The 19,614-nt window shown below is 44.6% G+C and overlaps 8 protein-coding genes across 8 annotated transcripts; 4 read left to right on the plus strand and 4 right to left on the minus strand.

Annotated features, from left to right (window-relative positions):
- Window positions 1-248: 248 nt before the first annotated feature.
- On the minus strand, window positions 249-1,432 carry VTP01DRAFT_6624 (uncharacterized protein; the record flags this gene model as incomplete). Its single annotated transcript, XM_069385546.1, has 4 exons — window positions 249-393; window positions 747-885; window positions 983-1,086; window positions 1,254-1,432. The coding sequence occupies 4 exons, from the start codon at window positions 1,430-1,432 to the stop codon at window positions 249-251; spliced, it is 567 nt and encodes a 188-aa protein (XP_069242997.1).
- Window positions 1,433-2,075: 643 nt separating this feature from the next.
- VTP01DRAFT_6625 (uncharacterized protein) lies at window positions 2,076-3,336 on the minus strand (the record flags this gene model as incomplete). Its single annotated transcript, XM_069385547.1, has 6 exons — window positions 2,076-2,110; window positions 2,182-2,302; window positions 2,362-2,515; window positions 2,574-2,880; window positions 2,946-3,064; window positions 3,137-3,336. 6 exons carry the CDS (start codon window positions 3,334-3,336, stop codon window positions 2,076-2,078), a joined length of 936 nt encoding a protein of 311 aa, XP_069242998.1.
- A 416-nt stretch (window positions 3,337-3,752) lies between these two features.
- Window positions 3,753-5,439, minus strand: VTP01DRAFT_6626 (uncharacterized protein; the record flags this gene model as incomplete). Its single annotated transcript, XM_069385548.1, has 3 exons — window positions 3,753-4,088; window positions 4,149-5,278; window positions 5,412-5,439. 3 exons carry the CDS (start codon window positions 5,437-5,439, stop codon window positions 3,753-3,755), a joined length of 1,494 nt encoding a protein of 497 aa, XP_069242999.1.
- A 2,400-nt stretch (window positions 5,440-7,839) lies between these two features.
- Window positions 7,840-8,109, plus strand: VTP01DRAFT_6627 (uncharacterized protein; the record flags this gene model as incomplete). Its single annotated transcript, XM_069385549.1, has 1 exon — window positions 7,840-8,109. The coding sequence occupies one exon, from the start codon at window positions 7,840-7,842 to the stop codon at window positions 8,107-8,109; it is 270 nt and encodes an 89-aa protein (XP_069243000.1).
- Window positions 8,110-8,149: 40 nt separating this feature from the next.
- On the plus strand, window positions 8,150-9,940 carry VTP01DRAFT_6628 (uncharacterized protein; the record flags this gene model as incomplete). Its single annotated transcript, XM_069385550.1, has 5 exons — window positions 8,150-8,251; window positions 8,314-8,393; window positions 8,455-8,688; window positions 8,763-9,123; window positions 9,185-9,940. The coding sequence occupies 5 exons, from the start codon at window positions 8,150-8,152 to the stop codon at window positions 9,938-9,940; spliced, it is 1,533 nt and encodes a 510-aa protein (XP_069243001.1).
- Window positions 9,941-10,669: 729 nt separating this feature from the next.
- VTP01DRAFT_6629 (uncharacterized protein) lies at window positions 10,670-12,933 on the plus strand (the record flags this gene model as incomplete). Its single annotated transcript, XM_069385551.1, has 5 exons — window positions 10,670-10,828; window positions 10,909-11,050; window positions 11,107-11,476; window positions 11,530-11,831; window positions 11,921-12,933. 5 exons carry the CDS (start codon window positions 10,670-10,672, stop codon window positions 12,931-12,933), a joined length of 1,986 nt encoding a protein of 661 aa, XP_069243002.1.
- A 375-nt stretch (window positions 12,934-13,308) lies between these two features.
- VTP01DRAFT_6630 (uncharacterized protein) lies at window positions 13,309-14,907 on the plus strand (the record flags this gene model as incomplete). Its single annotated transcript, XM_069385553.1, has 5 exons — window positions 13,309-13,453; window positions 13,524-13,544; window positions 13,608-14,138; window positions 14,216-14,537; window positions 14,616-14,907. The coding sequence occupies 5 exons, from the start codon at window positions 13,309-13,311 to the stop codon at window positions 14,905-14,907; spliced, it is 1,311 nt and encodes a 436-aa protein (XP_069243003.1).
- A 223-nt stretch (window positions 14,908-15,130) lies between these two features.
- VTP01DRAFT_6631 (uncharacterized protein) lies at window positions 15,131-16,789 on the minus strand (the record flags this gene model as incomplete). The annotated part of the gene is made up of 10 exons (XM_069385554.1): window positions 15,131-15,317; window positions 15,376-15,554; window positions 15,623-15,764; window positions 15,819-15,920; window positions 15,994-16,085; window positions 16,152-16,246; window positions 16,300-16,368; window positions 16,427-16,479; window positions 16,541-16,673; window positions 16,741-16,789. The coding sequence occupies 10 exons, from the start codon at window positions 16,787-16,789 to the stop codon at window positions 15,131-15,133; spliced, it is 1,101 nt and encodes a 366-aa protein (XP_069243004.1).
- Between the last annotated feature and the right edge of the window lie 2,825 nt (window positions 16,790-19,614).

Below are 19,614 nucleotides of genomic sequence, written 5' to 3' on the forward strand. Positions count from 1 at the left end.
CATGTAATGATGCAAAAATAGAGACAGTGATAAGAAAGTTACATTGTAATTATCCAGTCATATGGACGTCATAGCACTGGAAGAAAGATTGGTCTACTTTCAGTGAAAATAATGAAAACGACGCATTTTCCGATTCAAACGCCAGCCGAAGTCCAAGCCCAAAGCCCGATTTGGGATATCATCCCGTTATGTCTTTGGATGTATCCCTTCATTCTACATGGCGCAGCCTGCAGCTTTAGTCTTCTTACTCAAAATCCATCCAACTGCCACAGGATTACCAGAGAAATAAGTACCATGCGAAACCAATCGTTGAGAACTGCGAAAGTTTTCAAGGCGAAATGCTGGATGATCCGTAGATCTTCGTGTACTGCTTTGACAGTGATGTTTTCTAAGCTGAGATGCTGATCAAAACTTCGGTAAAGGTAATCATGGAAATGGTTTTTTCGCCTGTGGGCCGGCTTCCTCTTTGATGATTTCATTTTGCCTTCCCTGATTTTTGCCCACACTTGATTCTATCTGCAGTAGAAATGTACCTTCATGTCCATCACGATGTATAGCAGGCTATTACAGTGAAGAGTGCTGTCGAATGTTTAATGTAATAATAATATTTTGAAAACAGAACAGGAAGATAAAGGAATGCAGTGCCTCAAATCGTGCATGGGGCTGTTGAGCGTGATTGTTGCCAGCTAGCCAGCAAGTTCTAGTGCGTTTTAGCTTCTGTTGGGTCTGGTTATTTATGAACCCACAGACACGAACAAGCTTGTTTTGATTCTTGACGGTTGAAGATCGTCGCACCACGGCCCACCTTCTCCCGCTCACATAACAGCTCCATCAGCGTCTTCATGGTCTCCTGAACCGCTGTCTGTAATATGTACACTTTAGATTCTAGGAGTAGTTGTTAACAGTGACCATGTCACAAAGCGTTTCTTGTCACGGGCGAGCTGCTTGCTACGCGGGAAGTCTCCTGTCTATCTTCGCTTACCATGGCAATGGATGAAATGGATTATGATTTTTTTAAGCTGTCGAAACTGACCCTTGATACTGGACAGCGAGGGTACGCAACATCGCCAATAGACCGAACGCCGTCTTAATAGTGGTCGCTAAGTGAGTGTGGTATCCAATGCCATAAAGGAGAAGAGGAGAATGAAACGGAAGTATATAAAGTCTTGGCGACCTAATAAAGAACCGTACAAGAGCTTGCACGATTGTTACACCATAATCAGCCTCGGTGCTCTCGTATTCGTTGTATGCACCTGAAGCCTCGACCAAAGCACTCGGCATCGTCCGACCTGCGGACTATTCTGTCGGCATTGTTGCAACGTAGGTGTCCATTTTCTATGCTTTGGTCCTGGGGCCGCGTTGTCATAGAGTTTAATGCTATTTCACCAGGGAGATACATAGCGTCATGGCCACATTTAAGTAGAAACATCATGCAAGCTGTGAGACAAGGATTAATTAGTAAGTTAGCTACGAAAGCAGGCTTCGCTTCTTGAGAGGATATCAGAACCATAGCCATCGTATGTATCCTTTTGGTAATTTTCAAATTGGCTTGAATAAAGTACGGCAGTTTTTGCTGATGCAATCCACAAAATTTCAAGCAAGTTGACAAAGAACTTCTCGGTTTCCAAAGCCAGTCTGTGGTCTTGTAATTGGCGACATGGGTTGGTGCTTGGCGTATTTTAGATCATGCTTTTCTCCCATAATAAATAAAGATTAATATTGAATCTACGACTCTCGCTACATCATCTTGAAGGTGTGGGCTGGGCGTTTTGAGCTGTATGCCTTGTATTTCGCTGCTATGAGTCAGCTGTAGATAAAGATTCTGTGGTAGGCAATCTCACCGACAAACGGTCTTCCGGCACCAAATAGCGATCAACTTCTTCGCATAGTAAGCATGTTTTGTTTCGAACATTTATTTAGAAATGGAAAGGGAAAATATGAAAAACGCGATGGACTATGGGTAGATACATCTGCATGCTATGTCATTAGGAGGACGAAGTGATAGCGGGAAGACGCTCAATGCAAACCGGATCTTAGACATATGCCATTGCAATCATCACTCTTCGTCGAAAAGTCTATTTCGTGTAAATGAAAATAGGACGATCGAAACCTATAAACAACATCAGATTGTTAATAGTCGTACTAAATACCTGTCGTCCTAATATTCTATCCCTATCTTACCTTTACTCTCGCTCTCAAGCTTTTCCAGTCTTTGCACGGACTTAAACCCTACATGCTCCAAGAGGTATTTTTCATAGTCTTCAGGTTTAAAACTAAGGCTCTTGAAAACAGAATACATGTGCTACCAAAAATGTTTAGAACGCCAACCGATGTGGAAGAGCATCTTATAGGAATACTTGCTTCGTCCTCCTTGGCTCGTCGTTCGAATGTATTGAATTCTTGGGGTTCCAATATCAGTGCTCCTCCAGGTTTGATACAATTGTATGTTTTCTGGAAAAATCGTTTGAGGCCATCATCGCCGTGGTGTAGCTGAATCCATTTTGTGATGCTCATTCTAGGATAATACAGTGTCAAATATATAAATACTCTCATATTCGAGGAACCGTACTTACGCAAGCACGGTGTGGTATTGCTCTATGTGTTCTTTTACCCCTTCTTCCATCCAATCGCCTGCTTTAAATTTGACATTGAAGGGGAACTCTGTGCTTTCAAATCCAGGCGGAGTGTGCATAGGCATATAGCCGTACAAATTGCTCATAGACCGCGGAAAGTAGTGGAATCGCATTTGGATGTCAATATTCCACTCTTTCTTCGTGGGATCACATAGAGAGTACGCCATCCTGACATTTTGTTTCGCTTTGTGCACCAAAGCTTCATCAATGTCGATTCCTAATACATATGCCGGCAGATATCGCATTGCTAAGGATGAATCGTAGGCATGTTAGGAGGACATGTGTTCATCCACCCGTGATGGCGCTTTTTACCTAGTGCTATTGTGAAATTTCCAGAATTGCATCCAATATCCAGCACCTTTTTATCTCGGAATAGCTCGGCGTCCAAAACGTCGAGACGTCTATCGGCTTTGCCTTTACCACGTCGATTTCTACAGATTCATTAAAATCCACTGCTCCCATGCGCATCTGCGGTTTTGTAATGATAGAAAGGCAGGACTTACTCGTAATATTTGGGGTAATTGCCATAAGGATACATCTGCATCTCCTTTGAAGATCGGAAATCTCGAGTCTGATCGCCGTCCGAGCGACTAGACTTGTCTCCTTTCTCGTCCCGTTCATTGATAGATTGCTCCGTTTTGACACGTTTTGGAGGCTGATCGTTGTGCTGAAGAATGCGTCGTTTTTCCGGGAGTTCGCTCATGTTTTATCTAGCATGAAGAAAAATGGGGAGCGCGCGTTAGTTTTTTCCCACTCCTCATTTCCATACGAAAATTCTCGTGATCCCGTCGAAAGAAAAACTTATATAACATAACAAAGAAGAGACGAACTGCATATTCATTTTTGTATGTACATACACATTGAAGCAAAGAAAGGGGAAGGGGGATCAGAGAAAAAAGCTTTCCATTGGAAATAGCACTTGGGTTGCAAACAGCTATATAGAAAGAAGACACATGAGAGAGAGGGAGAATCCGTAATGGGGGGAAGAAAAATAAAGAAAGAAATAAGAAAGGAAATGTTTGGGTATGAAATCGAGAGTGAGTTTGTGAGGATGTGCTGCTGGAATCCATCGATACATTTACAAAGGCACAGAGCGAAATAAGTAAGGGGAGGAGTTCATCACATAACAGTCGCAGACGCGGATGCAGAAAGCATATTCTCTCCCTCCTTTGGTGTTACTACATCGGGCGTCTCCGCTGTGACAGCGGGTGAGGTATCCACCTCATCAGTGGGTTCGGCTTTAATCTGCTGTTTGTCCGAGGAGCTGTCGTCCGGTGTCTTGTTGGTCAAATGTTCAGACAAGTATTTGTTCATGGTAAATCCATTCACTCGGTCCATATTGAAAATTCCTTTAAGCTTTTCGTCGCAAAGAATGAATCTGCGATCGGCAGGGTCCTGAAGATTGTTATCTTTAATGTAGGACCATACTTTTTTAACCACCTTGGGTCGTGACATCTGTTGTATTACTGGCGGTGAGTAAAGTGGTCTTTGAAAAGCTTTTTGGTTTAGTAGTACCTCGGCTTCTCCAACAAGGGCAAACAAGGCTGGACTGAGCAGCAGCGGCTTGTCCAAGCCCGTTTTGCGTTTCGGTCTGGGAGGAGCATTTGGATCGACAGGTTCTTTAGATTTAGCCTTCTTCTTTCTCGATTTCGCATTCTTTTTGGGTGCCACTAAATCGAAGCTAAATTCACCCACTTCGTTCTCCTTGCGTTGTTTGTGGTTCAAATTCAAATGCATTTGCGGATAAGGTTGATGATGAGCCATGGTGGGTATCGGCGACTGGAAGTTGCTCTGAGGCGGGTAACGACGGTAAGGATTGGGAGTGCTGCCCGGCATTGGCATATTTCCCCGTTGATGCTGCTGCTGTTGTTGGTGATGGTGATGATGCGGTTGCTGGTGAGGAGTCATGGGACCAAGGTTCGGAACCACATTATAGGCTTGTGAATACGCCCTAGTGGACACGGGGCCATGGTGAGTTTGATGCTGTTGCTGAAGCTGTTGCTGCTGCTGCTGGGGCGATATCATATGCATCGTTGTCTGTGGAAATACGTTCTGGTCCGGAAAGGGGGGCGCCATAGACTGCGGCGTGGAGACTTGCTGTGGTGAATACATTTGCGGCTGCGGAGGTGCCGGTCGATACGACGGATACGTCAGATACGCTTGTTGCTGGTTCTGGAGCGCTGCAGCGGCTGCGGCGGCAGCAGCAGCAGCAGCTGATGTTGCCGTTGCTGCTGAGCGTGGAGGAGGCGGGTGGGATTGCTGCTGTTGCTCTGGTAGCATCTGTATGCGTGCTGGGATCGACTGTGGTGAGGCGCTCAAGGCCGGTGTCGACATTGACATACCATTGAATTCCGGATATGAATTGAGTTGCATTAGCGAGTTGTCAAGAAAGCCCATGGCGTCAGTTCCAGGCGTTGAAATAGCCGGTTGAGTCATGTATGGAGGTCGCTGCTGCTGCTGCTGCTGCTGCTGCCGTGCCATGTAGGTCTGTTGTTGGAGGGTCGGCTGTTGATCAACGAGCGTCAGGGCCGACTGCATATTGCGTTGATCAGGACGATAGTAGTCCATGTTGACAATTCTGGGATTACTCTTGTCAACGGTGTTGGGGACGGATGTGATGCCGAAGGAAGCGTATATTGTAGGGTCTGCATGAAGAAAGAAGAAAGAAACGCCATTTAATGATCCATCACGCCTCCTCCCTTAACTCCCACTCCCCGCACAGCCCCCCTCTCAGCTCCCATCCTTGGACCCTTCGCCGGACAAGGTCGATGGCCTTACCTTGAAAGATAAACTGATTCTGGTCCATCAAGTCGATATGCGGGTGGTGCCGGTTTGGGCAAAAAATGTGGGTAACGTGAAGGGAAACAACCGGAAATTATTTCACTTGTACCGAAATAACAACGTTGCTACCTCCAATTGTGTCTAAAGTGCTGTTCTCTACTCAAAGCAAATAGAGTAAAAGTAAAAGCAATAAGGCAATGACAAAAAGAGAAGAAGTCGGATGGGAGCACGGGAAGGGGAAAAAAGGCACGCTGCACAATGAGGGCACAGTATATCTGTACTATAAAATTGACAAGGCACTCCGTGACCTTCCTTGCAGTGTCTTTTCGCTTGTGGTCCGCATTGACACACACACTCTCACACACACACACACACACACGCTATACATACCTGGCACACAGACATGTATCCGCTTTTGTAAATAATGATTCGAGGTTTCGACGATCGTTAAAGAGCTGCGGTTGTTACTCTGCAGCTTCGTTCCTCCTCCTTTTCCGTTCCGCGTTCGATATTTCTGTTCCCGCCGTATCACCTCTACTGCTTCGGATCGTCGGGCTGTGCTTGAACAGCGGCATGTCCGTCTTGGCCCTGATGTGTGGACAGTAGGCGTTCAAACCTATTGCTCCCTCAAGTGTATTTCGATCAACCAGAGCTATTATCCTCAGGGATCGGGAGGGGGAAAGCATACCTGAATCCATTTATAGATACCATCGACGTGCACTTGGCGGTTGCACCCCGCGTTCCAGTTCTTTTCCTTTAAATGTTCCCCCTTTAAAGTGATAAGGAGATCAGTTTCGATCTCTTTTACCCGCAGTAAAACACAATCAAGTATAAGGCAATGAAAGAAATGAAGCCGCAGCATTGGATTGCACATGTGAAAAAATAGATAAATGGATGGTATTGATAATATCGATAAGAGGATAAAGAAAAGAATACCAATAAAAACTAGATGGCCCCGCTGCACGTTGGCTTGACAGGTAGGGATGATTTCATTTCGGGACCTTTATATTTGGATATTTGTTAATGAAAAGTACTCGTTTGTCATGCTTGAACGAGGAGTCTAGTTACTGCTGTTCTGTGCTCCTCAATGCTGCGTCAGCCACAGGCATTGTGACCAGCTGTCAATACTTGTTTCCGTATCGGATGCGAATTCCCAAACCCAACGCGACCTTGTGAAAAAAGGGGGAAAGCTTAATTAAAATAATAATAAAAAATGTTAACATTCAATTCATTTTTCATTGATCTACAAGCATACCTTTTCAAAGGTATACTATCACTAGGGCCTCATGAACCCAAACCATGCAGAAAGGGGTTTTTGATCAAATTGCTAAAGCGCAGGAGACGGACCTAGAAGAAATTCTCACAAGGCAGACACAGCAGGGACACAAATAGCATCCTGGGTAAACTTATTCTACCAGCGATCGAATAGATTATCACGAAAACTTTATCATCACAAATTGTTATGTTTCTACCAATGGATACTATACATCCACTGAGCTTTGAATGGCTGCAAATGCTGTATCATGATAAAGCACACGTAATGGATCGTCCCTAATAGTCAATCGCCGATTAAGAGATGAGCAGCATCCAAAAGGCATGAATGGACTGTAAGTTTCACAGGGTTCAAGCGTGGTACAAGATATTTCGCAGCTGATGCAGTTTTCGCTCTTCCTTCTGGTAATAATAATATGCACACAATAAATTTCGTTCGTAGGTTGGAGTCTATTCCAGTACAACCGCTGCCGATTAATTCGCATCAAACGTCTGCTACCCCATCGGTAATCAAATCTGTAGTCTTCGCAGTAAATATGTATAAGCTGCATGTCGTATTTTTAGATGATGGGACTGTAATTGATATCGGATTGAGTTGCATAAAAATTAAATGGAATAATTGTCAAAATTTCACCAATATCTAACATGTCGTTGATCGTTTGATTGATATAGATTACTTCTGGAGGGTTGTAAAGGACCTTCCTTCTTCCTCCAGCATATCCGTCAATTCCATTAAAGATATCTCATTGTACTTTACTTGATGTCATATATCGTTACATTACTATATTATGTAGAACGGCAAAAAACGCTGCATATTTATAATCCATTGTGACTTTGAAAGTACCAAAGGCAAGTTCTACATTTAGTAGTAGCAGTAGTAGTAGAAAACCGCCCTGACGATCTGATCGAAGAGTGAATCTGAATATGGAAAGCATGCGACTGAAATGCTTAAAGTACGCATAATGACAAGTAGATCAAGGGCCGTGCGAGGACTTTTCTGCATCAACCGCTTTTGGTACCTGCAGGCATTTCCATATTGCATGGTGGTTCGACAGATATACAGAGTGTTTGTACCTGTCTGTATGTGGAAATAGAAGGTTGACACTGTACTAGAAAGTCAAGAACAGGAAGCATTAAAGTTTCGAAACTTGCAATGTTACATAAAATCGAGCATATTTGGTCAAGCGATACATCTTCGCTGTCGATATCCGTTAGATATCGACAGGCTTTTGTGAGCACATACCAGAAAAAGATTGCTAGAATGGATCGAGGCCCTTTGCCCATTGAAAATCACACCATTTTCTTGATCGACTGGGTGCGGTCTGCCATGAAGTCCGAGATGTCGCACAAAGGGACGGGCCGTCCGGGGCGGAGAGCAGAGATGCGAACTGTTGTGACCGCTGGAGATAGACCGACTTTTTAAAAGCGATACCTCTGGGACTCTTCTAACATCTGGTGGCATCATGGCTTTGATATCCCTCGCCATCTCGTACCTCCCGGCGGTGTTGGCTTACGGCGCTCTCGTCATCGCTGTGGCCTTTGCAATTCACATTCTCTCCCAATTGGTAAGCGCAAATGCAAAGATAATGTCTTCTACGTGGAGGCTTAATGGCCGTTGTGTCTGTAGATTGTTCCCAAGGACCCTAGACAACCTCCTGTCGTCTTTTCATGGATCCCATTCCTTGGAAATGCTATCGACTTTGGAATGTAAGTATAGTAATAGCAAGTCGCTATATGCACGGTAATTTTAATACTTTTGCAAACCTAGGAACCCGATTGAATTTTTGAAGAACTGCCAACAGAAATACGGTGATGTCTTCACTTTCCACATGGTTGGCAAGCGTGTCACCGTGTGCCTTGGTGCTGATGGCAACCAATTCGTTTTCAACAGCAAGCAAAATTTGTCTTCTGCTGCTGCTGCTTACAACCACATGACGAAATACGTCTTTGGACCTGAAGTCGTTTACGATGCTCCGCACAGTGTCTTTATGGAACAGAAGCGGTAAGTATTGAGCAAAGAAAGAAATTTTAAGAATGATCTTCGTCTTAAAGCTCTTGTTAATCCCTATTTTGCAGCTTCATCAAGGCAGGTTTGAATTCGGAATGCTTCCGTCAGCATGTGCCTATGATTGTTGAGGAGACTACAGAATTCTTCAAGAACTTTGCCAAACCCTCCGGCAAAATGGAAGCATACTCGACTTTTGGTAAACTCATCATCAACACCGCCTCGCGTTGCCTTATGGGCAAGGAGATTCGCGCCAACTTGGACTCGAGCGTCGCAAAGCTTTACTACGATCTTGACCAGGGATTCCAGCCTATCAACTTTATGTTCCCTAACTTACCCTTGCCCTCCTACCGACGACGTGACATTGCCTGCCAGAAGATGGCTGAGCTATACACTAGCATCATCAAGAAGAGAAAGGAAACCGGTGACAACGTAAGCGCGGTGCGTTGTTATGACAACAGGATTGCATGATAACCAATTTATCTTTTCATAGAGCAACGCTGATTTGCTCCAAGCATTGATGGATGCCACCTACAAGGATGGTACTTCTATTCCTGAAAAGCACATTGCTGGTATGATGATTGCGGTTCTTTTCGGCGGTCAGCACACCTCTGCCACTACTTCTGCCTGGACCATTCTCGAGCTGGCCGACAAACCTGAACTCGTCAAGGCTCTGCGTCAGGAACAGATCGAAAAGCTTGGATCATTGAAGGCGGAGCTTACCTTTGATAATCTCAAAGAGTTAACCTTGTTGGAAGCCTGCATCCGCGAAACTCTTCGTCTGCACCCACCGATTTTCCAGATGATGCGCAAAGTCATTGCTGACAAGGTTGTGTTTGAAAAGTACGGATATGAAATCCCCAAGGGCAACCATCTCTGTGCTGCACCTGGTGTCACCCAAGTTGATGAACAATACTTTAACGAGCCTCTTCGTTACAACCCCTACCGTTGGATTGAAAAGACTGATCCCGTCCATAAAATGGAAGTTGGTGACGATGCTAACGAAGACTATGGTTTCGGTGCTGTCGGTATCTCTTCCAAGAGCCCCTTCCTTCCGTTTGGTGCCGGTCGTCACCGATGCATTGGCGAGCAATTTGGTTACCTTCAACTCAAGACTATCTTGGCTACCTACATCCGCATGTTTGATTTCGCGCCCGAACACGGCTCTGGCGTCCCCAAGCCTGACTACACCTCCATGGTAGTCGTGCCACAGCACCCGAGCAACGTCAGCTATACATGGAGAGAATAATATAAAGTACTTTACAATCTAATCTAGTTCGTCATTTTGCTTTGCTATTGTCCTTCTTTCTTTTTTCTTAATGATGCTTTCTTTGAAAAATGCAATACATACAGTACTATTTAAACCAATTTATTGAATACCTCCTCTCTTTCGATTACTCAGAATGTGTAATTCGTAGCTACCGACATTTGTTGATCATATTTCTGCCTACGCAAATGCAATGTGCTGGAATTTGGAAAGAAACAAACTCGTTTGAACAGAACAGAGAATGAGCTCGTTCTGGTGTGTGTTTTTGGCCAGCATGCACAAGCATCTCAACAAACGGATTACATATCTGCTCCTACGATAAGTCTTACAAAATACAGTAAGACCATGCTTCAAGTTGCGTTCAGTAACAACTACTACAGAACAGTTTCTTCAGTCCGAAAGCGCTGACTATATGACCCTGGTCTCCGGTCTTCGAAATTTGGGTACGCTTAATTGATATGATTTTTGATGGAATTCCCCACATTTGTAAGTAACTCGGTGTAGAATTACAATAGGTTGCTCAGTCGCCATTGAGGATGCTTTGCTGTAATCAACATACTGAATATAATTCGTTTCTCCTTAAATTGTGCTAGCTACATATCGAAGTCCGGTAACTGCATCCTCAAGTCCTACGTGTGACGAGGTGGCAAGGGAGAATAAGGAACAGAAAGAGGAATGGTGCTACATAGTTTTTGACACGATACCGCTGCTATGGAGACACCGCCTTCAACGCCCATTGAGCCAGAGCTTTGCATCCTAGAAGACTGCAAGCTAGGTTCAGGCGCGTCTGGACTAGTGTACCTCTGCCGGTACAATGATCGCAAGGCCGCCATCATGCTGTTTCCAAATGCCTCGGAAGTCAAAAAGTATGTGCAAAAAGCCAGAATGTTAAAGAAGTTAAGGCACAGAAATATTACCCAGTTTTATGCTATATTATATAATATCACCAGGGCAAAGTCGGAATTGTCATCGACTATGCGAAGCGGGGATCACTAAGGGATGTCCTTGAACGAGGCAAACTCGACAATAAGCCTAGGACCATAGAAAGGATCATGAACAACATTCTCAATGGCTTGTCATGTCTTCATGGACGTAGAATACTGAATCGTGATATCAGATCCATGAATATCTTACACAAAAATATCAAGCCAAGATATGCGACTTTGGACTAGCGATCAAGCTGCGAGCATATAACAAGACCACTGCAAGAATTGGCACGCTTCGGTGGATGGGTCCAGAACTTTTCGATGATGGATCTTTACACACTCGTGCTTCTGCCGTTTATGCTCTGGGATGGGTTCTTCGGGAGATGCTCGCAAAGAAAGTGCCGTACCATCATATCCACGATTTGTCGCTGGTCGAAAACAAGATACGAAACGGAGAACAGGGAGAGATGCCCAAAGATGCACCTGAAAAATACATTGATATGATACAAGCATGCTGGGCTATTGATCCCAGAGAACGCCCAAGCGTCAAAAAGCTCAAGTCAATGCTATCGTTGAATATCGAGAAGACGACGTAGAATTCCATCAAGAATTAGCCGAGAGTGATAATGATGATCAAAGTGATAGTGAAGAAAAAGCCAATGGCAATGATGACTACAACGATACGCCGGCGCAACTGCCTTCTAAAGACGAAGTATCGTCATGGTCCAGTGTTATGGGCACAATTAATGCCCGTCGTTGCGACAGCCTTCCGGCGCCACCTTCAAGTGATGAAGAAAGCGAGCATAAAGGTCCCCAAGCTTTGTTTCGGCAAGGAAGCCTTGACAGTGTCGTGAGCGAGTATAAGAGGGCCTTTGAAATATACAAAGCAGCCGCTGCCCACGACATCCCAGAAGCGCATTACGGTCTAGGTGAACTGTATCGGCTTGGTAAAGGCGTGCTACAAGACTATGCAAGGCGGCTGAGCATTACAGCAAAGCTGCTAAACTGGGGCATGCACCTGCAAGGTGCTCCCTAGGAAACTTGCACCGTGCAGGCAATGGCATCCCCAGGGGCCATAGCAAGGAACTTGAACTCTACAAAGAAGCTGCCAAGCAAGGATATGTACGTGCAAAGCGAGATATGGGCCACATGTACGAGACAGGACGTGGCCTACAAAAGGACTATGCAAAGGCATTTGAGCTGTACAAGGAAGCGGCCGAAAGCGGAGACCCAATCGCGAAATGCATCGTGGGCTTCCTCTACCAGCAGGGATTCGGTGTTTCTCAGGACTATATAAGGGCGATCCAGCTTTACACCGAAGCGGCTTCGGAAAATCATGCACGGACAATGGCCAATTTAGACACTATGTACGAGCGAGGCTTGGGCGTTCAGGTAGACTATGAAAAAGCTGCCAATCACTATTGGCGAGCAGCCAGACGAAGACAGCGTTGGGCCCAATTTAGACTTGCTTCTATGTATGAGGAAGGACGCGGTGTACCCCAAAACTACAAGAAAGCCATCCAGTATTACAATGCCGCTGCTGCCAGCGGATACGGCGCAGCTCAATGCAGTTTGGCCCGTTTATACAAGGAAGGTCTCGGTGTATCCCAGGACTATGAAAAGGCCCTGCAGCTTTACAACCAAGCAATTCAAAATGGGAATACAGTTGCAAAATATTTCCTCGGGGAAATGTACGAGGAAGGCTTGGGTACGATCAAGGACTTGGATAAGGCGTTGAAACTCTACCACGAAGTTGCCGAGGGTGGAGCTTTCCGTGCGATGGAAAAGCTCGGTTGGATGTATCAGAACGGGATAGTTGTTGATCAAGACTACGAAGCGGCAGCCGAATACTATACAGCGTCAGCTGAACACGGCAATCCAGAAGGTCAATATCTCTTGGCCAGCTTATATCAAGAAGAACTGGGGGTTAAGCAGTCCCGAGATAAAGCAATTGAACTTTACATGAAAGCTGCTGAGCAAGGTCATGACAAGGCAAGATCTGCCCTGTCGATTCTCTTAGAAGATACCTGTGATGTAAACGCATCATAATTAACTTTATTTGTTGCTTCCGGCCAGAAAAATAAATTATTAATTTTAACTATTGCAAAAGTGTTGACATTGGTCCTTATAAACTATTAGAAACGGCTATCAGCTTTTGACTACGAAAACCGAAACAGTAAAATTTCCTTTTTACTTTTTTCAGTGTTCGTGTTAAGTCATTCTCTCAAACCTTATCATGTCAGCAAGTGCAGGTGTCCCACGCTCCAGTGGTTCGGAGCAGACTGCTTTGGAAATGGCTCGTCTTCGATTGGCCGAGATGACAAATGGCGGACCAACTTTGAAGAGGCGCATCTCCATATAAAGGGATCTCGCATTGCCACCAGTTCTTCTTTTTCTCTGTCCGTCTTTCTTTCTTGAAAAGTCATGTCTCTCTCTTCCAAGCTCGCACAGTTCGGCAAGCAGCACATCGCTCGTGGTATTGGCCGCAGCACCGATCTTGTTATTGAACGCGGCCAAGGCGCCTATGTATGGACCGTCGATGGCAAAAAGTACTTTGATTTGACAACTGGTAAAATACACACTCGTATTCCGTAAATGATGTCTTACGGAAGATCACTCACGCATTTACATTCCTATAGGTATCGGTGTCACCTCTACAGGTAAGCGCGACAACGTGTAGAAACGGTTTAGTGCAAGGGCTGATGCATGAATGTTCTTTTTAGGTCACTGCCACCCTGACGTTGTCAAGGCTGTGCAAGAGCAAGCTGCCAAGCTCTCTCACGGTCAAGTCAACATTGTCTTCCACCGTCCCATGCTTGAGTTGATCGAGAAGCTCAAGCCTAGAATGCCTGATCCGAGCTTGGATACATTCTTCTTTTGGAACTCTGGGGCTGAGGCTGTCGAAGCTTCCATCAAGTTGGCACGTCAAGCTACCAAGCGTCAGAACGTCATTGTCTTCCAAGGCTCTTATCACGGTCGTACCTTCGGTACTATGGCCATGACCACCTCCAAGACCGTGTACGGCGCTGGTTTCAACCCTCTCATGCCTGGCGTCCACGTCGCCCCATTCCCTTACTACCAACAGTGGGCTGCTCACCGCACCGACCCCGAAAAGTTCACGCCCGAGTGGTGTTCTGAGGAGTCCTTGGCTCAAGTCGAACTCTTACTCAAGCAGCGATCAGCACCCGAGGATACCGCCGCAATGATCGTCGAAACTGTGCAGGGCGAGGGTGGTTACGTACCTCCTCCCAAGGGTAAGATCTATATCATCCAAACCTTATCTATACGTGTCATGACGCTAACGCTCGTATCCCTCTAAATATAACAATAGGTTTCTTGAAGGGCCTTCGAGAGATCTGTGACAAGCACGGTATCTTGCTTATCTGCGATGAAGTCCAATCCGGCTTTGGCCGTACCGGCAAAATGTTTGCAGTCGAGCACTACGATGTTGTGCCCGATATAATGGTTATGGCAAAGGGTATTGCTTCTGGCTATCCCCTTTCCGGTATTGTATCACGCAAGGAATTGATGGATCGTCAACCTGCTGGTTCAATGGGCGGTACATATGCTGGCAATGCTATCGCATGCGCGGCTGCCAAGGCAACTCTGGATGTCTTTGACAAGGAGAAGCTGCTGGATAACTGCAATGCTAGGTAAAGATGATGATGGTGAAATCCTTCTGAAAAAGGTCCAAGTATGGAAAAACCTTATGTGCGCTCGGTTGATAATAGATCGGAACAATTCTTCTCCGCCTTCCGTTCCAAGCTCCCCGCATTGCTGCCTCCTGGTGTCACCGTAGACGTACGCGGTCTTGGCTTGATGATTGGTATTGAATTCATGGGCGTACCAAAGGGTTTTGCTTCTAAGGTTGCTGCTGAAGCTTTCAAGATGGATACCCTGCTCTTGACTACTTCAATCTACGAGACTTTGCGTTTGATTCCTCCACTCAATATCACCGAGGAAGAAACCGACTTGGCCATTCAACGCGTCCTGGCCAGCGTCGAAGCCGCATTCAAGGCCTAATTTGCATATAGCTTTCGCATTTCCTTTCTTTTCCCTTTTAGACATGCTCCCTTCCATTTTCTGTATTATATTTCATCGCTTTCGATTTGTTCCTGTTATTATTAATTAAAAGTGAAGAATGAAACAGTGAAACAAAAACCAGGGTGATGCTTTGTGGATGTGTGAATTAATGTCGTATATGTAATGCAGTGATATATATGATGGTGATGATTTGACGAGCGTATTATTGATGCTGTGAGGATATCCGGTCAATGTCAGATAGTCGCCGTGTATGCCACATTTGCAGCATATCTTCTTCCCATTCCTCTTTACTGATAGAACAATCCAGATAGCTATCTGCCTTGAGGCGATCGGGCACATCATTCCAGCCTAATGGTTTCCAGTCCTCCTGCCACGTATTTACTGGAGATCTGAAACGACTAGCATCGGTCACCTGATTCTTGCGTGTATTTCGAGTTCTACACTTACTCATTGTGTAGCCACAATCCGCTCCGTTTCTGCAGTTCCAGAGGTGGATATCGTTTCTCAAGTTGCAAGGCTGTCTGAACAACAAGATCTACATCGATATCCTGAGGAATATGTGTAATTAGAGAGTGTAATAAATCAGCATCAGCTTGGAGGATTTCGCGTCGACGAAGCAAAGTGATCTGCATATACGGACAATGCATGTGTTGAATAGAATATCGTACGTATGTTCCTTCTTGTTTTTACTTACTGCACTAGCAACATAGACTGGCATTAAAGGTGAACTAGCAACAAATAAATCGAATAGCCTTGCAATCTTATCCAGACTTTCCAGATCATGGCTGAACCACGTCAAGATCCAGCTTAATGCATAGTAAGGCATGATGTTGCACCTCGATACGTTGTTAGAAAATTTTTCCAACCAGAGTCGACCACCATGTATATACCTTTCTAAATGTGCAGTGAGCTCAATATCTTCGTATTGTATGATTGTGCTCATCAGTTGAAGTTGCTTTGATACGGGATCAAATGAATCGAGCATCGCATCCGTGTCACACGGTTAAGGATTAAATAAAGGTTTCAAGTTAGATCATTCTCAACGGAAGAAAAAAAAAAGGATATCTCAAAAAGAACAGAGCAGCATTTTCCGCAGCTGGTATCGCATCCTTCTTTCCGAGAACCAGCAGAAAGCAGCTACAAATGTCATGGAAACCCTTTGTTTGATGATTACTCATCCTTGTTAGTTACCTTGGCCTTACTAAGAGATGCCATTAAATTACCTGGTAATACTTGAGTTTAGGATTTCTCCATAATATTTCGATAATGAGACTGTGTAATTCCTTTTGTTTGTAAACTTTATGCGTCGGCGAGATATCTAAAAGACCATTGTTATGCACGCTGAATTTCTCTAGTCTTGCAATTGCGGACCTGGAGGGTAATAATAGAGGGAGCGTTCCACGTCTTTAGATATCTGGTTTGGATCCGCTAGATCCTTTTCTGTTTCCATGTTATCAGCTGATTGAATATCGTTAACGATAGAACGTGTCGCACGTACCACTCCCTTTCTCGTTTACGTAGCAGCCATGATGCGTGTGTAACAAAGCCGGCCTGCGAAGACAGAAGGAATAGATCAGACAATAGGGCGTAAAAGCTGTAGGGCCATGCATACCAGACTAGTTTTCGCACGCTATCTAATATAAAACCTCCTGGAGCCTGCGCTAATTCTCGCAATGCTTCCAGATCCCTCTTTGCGAATGCAGCCAATATGCGTTCCACTCGCCGTGCTCGCCGCATAGATTTCACTGTGGGGGTGGCAACATTAGAAGTTTCCGTCATCTCAACAGCGACACTCCGTGTCTCTGTACTTGCCCATGGAAGACTTGCTGCTAACAGTATAGCCGTGATTCAGCCCATACATATGGTCTGTGGGTTTGTTGCGAAAAAGGAAACAAAGACAATCACTGGAAGAACTCGCTCGTTCAATTTGGAGGGGCAAGTGATCCCCTTCCTTGCGTTTGTGTGCTTGCTCGACGTTGCCAATCAGAAAGCAAGCATGCAACGGATGTTCCTATCTTCTTCAAATAGCTATCAACACAGATGTTATTTCTCTAAGTATGTTCATCGTAAGGAAAGAAACAGACCTATACCATAGTAGTCATTGACAATTTTCTGAGAGATGATATCGCTGAGAACAACCAAGCCTAATCCCAAGGTTATTGTACACGTGTCTCTCAGTGGAGAAGTAGTTTCACTTGGAGATGACTTTGGTAAATATTACCGGCTATACAACGTGAAATCATCCGGGCATATCAACAAGTCAGTTAATGTTTCGGTTTCCTGGCGAAATTACAGACCTCCAGCTTGATAGAATAGTCGATTCGGAAGAAAATGAACATCAGCCAAGAAACTTCCAATCTGAAACATAATTGGACCCAATATTCTATCGACTTAGAAATCTGCCTTCCTATAAGCTTCGCTTCAGGTAGATCAGCTTATATTACTGATCGGTTATGTTCAATCAGGCAGACGACTCACGTTCTTAAAGCTGACATTCTGATAAGAAGCAATGATTGCTATGAGTGATCATGTCGATAAGCAAACTTCCTTTTTGTAATGATACATACCGACCAAAACGGTAGTAAATGAAGTGAACCTTTTACAATGAGACGTTTAATGTGGACCGCATCACATCACTTCAAATGCGGTTCAAACGGCCTTCTACTTTGATACTTTCTGTATTCCTCCCCGTACTTCTATCTTCATAAATGACTTTCGATCGAAATACACTACTTAAGCCCTAGCACGTTACGTATGGGATACTCAGAGCACGATTATAAATATTGTGCATCACTACAATTGCGCTAGAAATTCGGTTCAACGTCACTGAATATCTTTATGTCTCAACTTTCAAGTCTCGCTATTTTCAAGCAAAATCCTGTAGCCGCTCAGTATAAGAAGACCGTTTGTGTATTTGTTTTAAGCAGCAAGAAGCTTCGATTATGCGAGCGCCGGTCTGAATAAACCGGAATTCTCCAGCGGTTTTGCATCCCTTCACTAGTGCCGTCGAATTCCGATTTATGAAGGCCGAGCGAGTTTATTCTACAGCCCCAAATCAGCCATGATCTTCAGCGAACCAAACGCAGCGAACGAAGCGAAGCGTGAAGAGCTTGTAAAGAAAAAAGTCCTGGAGAAACTAGAACTATGCATAAGTATTTAAAGACGTCGGTGGAAACATAACCTTGTGTAGCACCTCTTCGTTGTCGCTGCGGCCGATCATTCTCTGATACTGTATTTTATTTCTGGGGAAGATAAATCCAAGAGGTGCATCTTGGCCAAGAACTAAAGCAGAGCTCTACGTCGCTGTTGAGTACGCTTAAATGCATGCTACAAGAAAGCCTGATCGTTGATAAGCACAGTGAGCCCAGATCTCCTGAAGATGCGGTATTTGATAGCTGGGAAAAGTTTATTTCAAAACTATCCGCATCTAATTCCTGTGAAGGCGTTGTGAAAGAAATGGATGAACAAGATAGTGGAGTCCCTGGTTATGCGCGCTTAACAACGCCACTGCCAATGCGGGCTCATTGACTATCTGAAAAGATATGTAGCGCCCAATCTGTTCACAACAATCATATATAAACAAACAACTGCAAGAGATTGGCTCTCTTGCTGGGAAACTGGTCTAACAAGATTTATCATTCCCGGTTTTACAATCGCCCATCAGTCTATCGAGAAAAAGGCGATGCTTGTTTGTTTACCGCTAATGATCGCCACCGTGCATGGAGGGGGACCGTGTTCACATTGGAGAAGGTCCCCCATACAATGTAGTATATCAAGTGCAATGCAACGCATACTTCTGCTCAAAAACAGCCATGTACGGAAACTTCTTTAGCCTTTGTTGTATTTGTTATTTGTGGGCTTAAGTAAATTGTTGATCAAAACAATACCTGTTGGGGAGATCCTTTGCGCATGTGTTCTCTTGTGTAACGAGGAACGAGAACAAGAACGTTGACTTTGCATGGAGAAACAAGATCGGCACCAATGGCGTAATAGGAAAGTCGGCCCTTTAAGGTTGGGCGCATCTTGGCAAATTCTTCTGCCCAAAAGAGTACATTGCGACCTAGTTTCCTCTTACACTCTGCAAAACTAGTATGATGTTAGATAGTAATGACAATCTCAAATTTTTGATAGTTTACGATAAGCCTATTGCATACTCCGGCGGATCATTTTGTAAAAATTAGGCTCATTGTGCACAAAATATAACTATTGCCGAGAGCTTGATGAATTCAACTTATGCACGTACAGAAACATGATGCTGCTCTTGCTACTTGGGAATCGCTAAAGTAGATCGCCGGCAAGAGAATACAGATTCTTGATAAATGATATGCTGATTCCCTGGATTGTTTGTAAAGGAAATGCATACTTTATTTCAAAGAGATCCGATGGTTACCAGTCTGTGCAGACTTCCATAACGATAGAAGAGCAACTCGTATATCGAGGAGTTGTGTTCTGCCTTATGCAACGTAAGGAAGGCTGCGTGTGTTCATGCAGATGATTGGGCAAAATTTGCGTCGCAATATAAGGGGTGGTGTGGGCAGCTACGGCGTACATCACATTTGGTAGCAGGACTAATGCTAGGAAATAATGCGAGCGCATGATCGATAATTCATATGGCCTTATCATTATACCATGTCGTTAGCACATGTAGCACATCGAGCTGCTCTTGGCTCTCGTTGCCTAATCCTC

Source organism: Rhizomucor pusillus (assembly GCF_041956525.1).
Source record: "Rhizomucor pusillus strain CBS 183.67 unplaced genomic scaffold VTP01scaffold_3, whole genome shotgun sequence".
Classification (NCBI taxonomy): Eukaryota; Fungi; Mucoromycota; class Mucoromycetes; order Mucorales; family Lichtheimiaceae; genus Rhizomucor; species Rhizomucor pusillus.